Here is a 6,204-nt window from a genome sequence, read left to right as displayed (position 1 = left end):
ATGTAAAGACTAAATGCAGACTTTCAAAAATGAAAATTATTTCGTTCATATTCTCAACATATCGAAATCAAAAGCTGGTGGAATTTTAAATGCTCTCTTTTTGAAGATATCTCCCGGTAGAAATATGAACAGAACCGTGTTGATGACAAAAAAGATCTTCAGAAAACATTCGCATTTTTTGTGCCTGTGGAAACAAATTAAGAATAAAAAGTCTTGAAGCACAGACAAAGAGATAAATGCAACGGACATCAGGTCCAGAATTTTCCGGTTATTTTTCATCCCTCCGGAAGTGCTTGTGACGTCATGGTATGATAATCTCTGAACGAAGTTTCATGCTTGTTAGTATCACATTGTATGTGAAATACTTTTAACAAGTAATAAAACATCAAGATTGTTTTCACTATATAAAGATATTCATGTATGGGTTGAAACACAATTGTCTTTGCTTCAAGGATACACTTCCTGTTTCCCCACTGCACGTCTACTTCCGGACGAAAAAAAAGGCAACATGTAGAAAGGGGAAGCAACTCTGTTTACCCACGAATGTGTTACCATTAAAGAGCTTCGCTCGGGCGCCCGAGAGCTACGCTCTTATTATCTAGTACATAGGAAAAAGGGAATAGCCATGTCTGATTATAACGGAATTTCTTAGAAAATATTTTGATGCCAACACTTTTTATGCCGATAATTTCTTTCAGAATCTTATGTGTTATTTGATAAGATAGATGTTATGATAAGAATGTCTATTTGACCATTTGAGGAGNAAAAAAAAAAAAAAAAAAAAAAAAAAAAAACAGAGGCGGGCAACAATGAGCCGATTGGGCATCGATGATACCCTGTGTAATACGGGTTACTTACAATTTCACAATAGATTGTAAACAACCTGGGGGACCCGTAGCCATTTCCGGTCATCATTACATTACACGAGAAATACATGTACATGTGTAATACATTTATGTATTAGTAATCCCCTGTGTAATACCTGTCTGTAGTAGTAAATACATGTGAAATACCTGTCTGTTGTAGTAAATACATGTGTAATACCTGTCTGTGATAGTATATACATGCGTAATACCTGTCTGTTGTTGAAAATACATGTGTAATACCTGTCTGTTGTAGTAAATACATGTGTAATACATGTCTGTGATAGTATATACATGCGTAATACCTGTCTGCAAAAATTTATACATGTATATGTGTATGGATACTTGATGTATAGGTGTAATCTGATGTATAGAAGGTATATACCTGATGTATGGGAGGTGTATACCTGATGTATAGGTGGTGTATACCTGATGTATGGGAGGTGTATACCTGATGTATAGAAGGTATATACCTGATGTATGGGAGTGTATACCTGATGTATAGGTGGTGTATACCTGATGTTTAGGAGGTATAATATATATAGGATATGTGTACCTGATGTTTAGGTATTTACCTGATGTATGGGAGGTGTATACTTGATATATAGGAGGTGTATACCTGATGTATGGGAGGTATATGTACCTGATAATCTGGAGGTGTATACCTGATGTATGGGAGGAGTATACCTGGTACCTGATATATGGGAGTGACCCGGAGGTGTTTAACTGATGTATAGTTGATATCTGACTTATAGGAGTTGATGCCAGTTGGATGTATAGGTTGTGTATACTTAATGTATGGGAGGTTTATATTTGTAGTAGATTTGTTGTAGTATTTATTGAAGGTTTATACCTGATGCATATGAGGTGTATATCCGATGTATACGTTTTTTTATCAATTGCCGCCCATTTACTCCTGGGGAGGGGATAAATCTTGCTATAGTTTATGGAAATGAGACTTTTCAATATATATTTTATCCATTTCAGTAGTAACGAATTCATTTAAGCATTGAACTTTACAAAAACAGTTCAATACCTATATTTTACATTTTCTCTGCCTCTTATGTTCTTTTTTAATTTAGAATTTATATTTAAAATTTAAAATTCCCGCCTTATCGACAGTCCACACAATTTCGTTCAATAGTTTGAACAGCGTGTTGTCGCGTGCTGATTGGCAAATAAAGCAGTACTTTGAAATTTTAACAAACACTTCAATTGTATTCCACAATTCAGTATCAATACAATTGCGTATGATATGTCTATAGGGTGATTAAGTTTATCAATAGAACTCTGAGCTGAAAGCTAGATTTGAAATTGTTTCGATTTTCCCCCGGAGCAATTTTTGCGCTTGGATAGATACAGTGACCACCGTAAATCCGATCTTGCCCTCTACGAGGGAGTTATTTTTGGAAGTTAATTCGAACTCATTTTGTGAAGAATCCAGACGTGAATTTATTTGTTGATTGTATGGGAATCTGACTACAGTCGGTAGATTCTATAACATCTTCGTTATTTGACATGTCGTCAGAAACTGAGGAAACCGTGAAACTTATAGCGTTTGAAGTGAGTGATCTTGCGACAGAACACATGGGTTCGCTACAAATGTCTTAAATGCTTATGTGTGCTGTGACTCATATCAATAGGTCTGTAACATATGTGTCAGTAGGTCTATAGAATATGTGTATTTCAGACATTTTGTAACGAACCCCTGTTGATCAGTTCAGTGTAACAGGCGATATTTCTGATTAATTGCACGAGTGTTAAAATTGTTTCCATTGCCAGCATTGATGATTTCAACCGATGCGCATTTTGTACGATATTGCAGACCTTGGTCTTGTTTTTGTTGTAATAAAAGTATTTTTTTATGTTTTCTTTTTTCTTTTGCACATAAATTTACAATTACGTTGTCAGGTCTCACAATACCCAGTGATATTTCAGCAGCCGTCGAGTTTATTTACATTGGATATCGTAATTCCGGTCAGTGTTGCATTAATATTCTAAGAATTGTGTCTCGTGCTGCATGGTAATTAAAGTCCCATCAACGACACAGCTTTCAAAGAGACTAATATAGTGACAATGCCATACAAATGTATACTTGGTTTGAGTTGTCATAATGTGATCGCTAAGGGCCTGAGGGGCGAAGCCAAAAGGGGTCAAAATAGCTATAACAATAATTGGTTACTTCAGACTCAGATATGATGAAAACCTCCTCATGGATTGAAATATCCTGATGTGCTTAACCAAAATGTGAATTTCACAACCCCTGGGGTACCCATTCCTCCCTGGGGAGGGACAACATTCCCTGCTATACATATGTACCATTTGTTTTTGTCATATCACAACAACAAATAACAATTGCATTACAACTCAGGTGACCTGTTAGGCCCATGGGGCTCTTGTTTTAAAGTACTGTATTAGTTAGATGTGTTGATATTGGCTTCCAATAATAATCCCACTACTTACCTATGATAAGATGTGGGTTACAGGGACATTTCACATGCTAGTTAGTGTGCAAAAAATATATATATATACTGTGATGTCAATTTACTATATATAATATCTTCCATTGTATGTATAAATGTGTACCTGGTAGCATCTGACATGTCCCTATAGGTTGTGGGTTATGGAGTTATGTACTATAGAAATATTCAAATTTCAAATATTCCATATCATTATGGATTGAGTGTCAGCGCTATCTGTTTAAAACAGTTGATTCTCAAACAGAATTTGTTCTGTATCAAAAATATATATATTGGATTTTTGGGCTGAAATATCTATCCTAGATATTATTATTAAAAAGAGTTACAATGTATTCAATACTTATCCACAAAGTTTTGAGACTTGAGCCAAATTTTAAGCACATGTATCAGTAAACTGAATATTTCTCTTGGAATCTGCTTCAAACTTTGGAGGAAAGTCCAGCTACCATATGCTCCCCTATGTGATAAAATTCATTTGGAAAAGGAACTGAAATATGAAACATTCTTCATTTTTGAAGTTATATCTCTAACATTATTCTCTCTCAACACTATTAAATCCAGATGTTCCTGCTCCCGCAGTCCAAACCCCCTGACACAATGTTACTGCTCCCGCAGTTCAAAACCCCTGACACAATGTTACTGCTCCCGAAGTCCAAACCCCATGTCCCCGCAGTCCAACCCCCTGACACAATGTTCCTGCTCCCGCAGTTCAAACCCCCTGACACAATGTTCCTGCTCCCGCAGTTCAAACCCCCTGACACAATGTTCCTGCTCCCGCAGTTCAAACCCCCTGACACAATGTTCCTGCTCCCGCAGTTCAAACCCCCTGACACAATGTTCCTGCTCCCGCAGTTCAAACCCCCTGACACAATGTTCCTGCTCCCGAAGTCCAAACCCCAGGACCCCGCGGTCCAACCCCCTGACACAATGTTCCTGCTCCCGAAGTCCAAACCCCCTGACACGATGTTACTGCTCCCGAAGTCCAAACCCCAGGACCCCGCAGTCCAACCCCCTGACAAAATGTTACTGCTCCCGAAGTCCAACCCCCCTGACACAATGTTACTGCTTCCGCAGTCCAACCCCCCTGACACAATGTTACGGCTCCCGAAGTCCAAACCCCATGCCCCCGCAGTCCAACCCCCTGACCCAATGTTACTGCTCCCGCAGTCCACACTCCCTGACACAATATTACTGCTACCGCAGTCCAAACCCCCTAACACAATATTACTTCTCCCGCAGTCCGACCCCCCCCCATGTTGCTCCCGCAGGCCAAACCCCTCATGTTACTGCTCCCGCAATCCAATCTCCCTGACACAATGTCACTGCTCCCGCAGTCCAAACTCCCGGACACAATATTACTGCTCCCGCAGTCCGACCCCCCCCCATGTTGCTCCCGCAGGCCAAACCCCTCATGTTACTGCTCCCGCAATCCAATCTCCCTGACACAATGTCACTGCTCCCGCAGTCCAAACTCCTCATGTTACTGCTCCCGCAGTCCAAGTTCCCTGACACAATGTTGCTGCTCCCGCAGTCCAAACTCCCTTACACAATATTACTGCTCCCGCAGTCCGACCCCCCCCCATGTTGCTCCCGCAGGCCAAACCCCTCATGTTACTGCTCCCGCAGTCCAAGTTCCCTGACACAATGTTGCTGCTCCCGCAGTCCAAACTCCCTGATACAATGTTACTGCTCCCGCAGTCCAAGCTCCCTGACACAATGGTACTGCTCCCGAAGTCCAAACCCCAGGACCCCGCGGTCCAACCCCCTGACACAATGTTCCTGCTCCCGAAGTCCAAACCCCATGCCCCCGCAGTCCAACCCCCTGACCCAATGTTACTGCTCCCGCAGTTCAAAACCCCTGACACAATGTTCCTGCTCCCGAAGTCCAACCCCACTGACACAATGTTACTGCTCCCGCATTCCAAACCCCTCATGTTACTGCTCCCGCAGTCCAAGCTCCCTGACACAATGGTACTGCTCCCGAAGTCCAAACCCCCTGACACAATGTTACTTCTCCCGCAGTCCAAACCCCCTAACACAATATTACTTCTCCCGCAGTCCGACCCCCCCCCATGTTGCTCCCGCAGTCCAAACCCCTCATGTTACTGCTCCCGGAGTCCAAACTCCCTGACACAATGTTACTGAGATGTTCCTGCTCCCGCAGTCCAAACCCCCTGACACAATGTTTCTGCTCCCGCAGTCCAAACCCCTCAATTTACTGCTCCCGCAGTCCAAACTCCTCATGTTACTGCTCCCGCAGTCCAAGTTCCCTGACACAATGTTGCTGCTCCCGCAGTCCAAACCACTATTAAATCCAGATGTTCCTGCTCCCGCAGTCCAAGCCCCCGGACACAATGTTACTGCTCCCGCATTCCAAACCCCTCATGTTACTGCTCCCGGAGTCCAAACCCCCTGACACAATGTTACTTCTCCCGCAGTCCAAACCCCCTAACACAATATTACTTCTCCCGCAGTCCGACCCCCCCCCATGTTGCTCCCGCAGGCCAAACCCCTCATGTTACTGCTCCCGCAGTCCAAGCTCCCTGACACAATGTTACTGCTACCGCAGTCCAAACCCCCTAACACAATATTACTGCCCCCGCAGTCCAAACCCCCTGCCACAATGTTACTGCTCCCGCAGTTCAAAACCCCTGACACAATGTTCCTGCTCCCGCAGTTCAAACCCCCTGACACAATGTTACTTCTCCCGCAGTCCAAACCCCCTAACACAATATTACTTCTCCCGCAGTCCGACCCCCCCCCATGTTGCTCCCGCAGGCCAAACCCCTCATGTTACTGCTCCCGGAGTCCAAACCCCCTGACACAATGTTACTTCTCCCGCAGTCCAAACCCCCTAACAC

At 43.0% G+C, this 6,204-nt stretch overlaps 2 protein-coding genes across 2 annotated transcripts; both read left to right on the top strand.

Moving 5' to 3' along the window:
* Positions 1-3,904: 3,904 nt before the first annotated feature.
* LOC110449586 (leucine-rich repeat extensin-like protein 3) lies at positions 3,905-4,786 on the top strand. Its single transcript, XM_021496541.1, has one exon. The coding sequence runs from the start codon at positions 3,905-3,907 to the stop codon at positions 4,784-4,786; it is 882 nt and encodes a 293-aa protein (XP_021352216.1).
* A 138-nt stretch (positions 4,787-4,924) lies between these two features.
* Positions 4,925-5,759, top strand: LOC110449585 (gibberellin-regulated protein 14-like). Its single transcript, XM_021496540.1, has 2 exons — positions 4,925-5,314; positions 5,508-5,759. The coding sequence occupies exons 1-2, from the start codon at positions 4,925-4,927 to the stop codon at positions 5,757-5,759; spliced, it is 642 nt and encodes a 213-aa protein (XP_021352215.1).
* Positions 5,760-6,204: the final 445 nt, after the last annotated feature.

This window comes from Mizuhopecten yessoensis, unplaced genomic scaffold (genome assembly GCF_002113885.1).
Source record: "Mizuhopecten yessoensis strain PY_sf001 unplaced genomic scaffold, ASM211388v2 scaffold4663, whole genome shotgun sequence".
NCBI lineage: Eukaryota > Metazoa > Mollusca > Bivalvia > Pectinida > Pectinidae > Mizuhopecten > Mizuhopecten yessoensis.
Note: the sequence above shows the minus strand (reverse complement) of the source record. Positions and strands in the feature narration are given on the sequence as shown.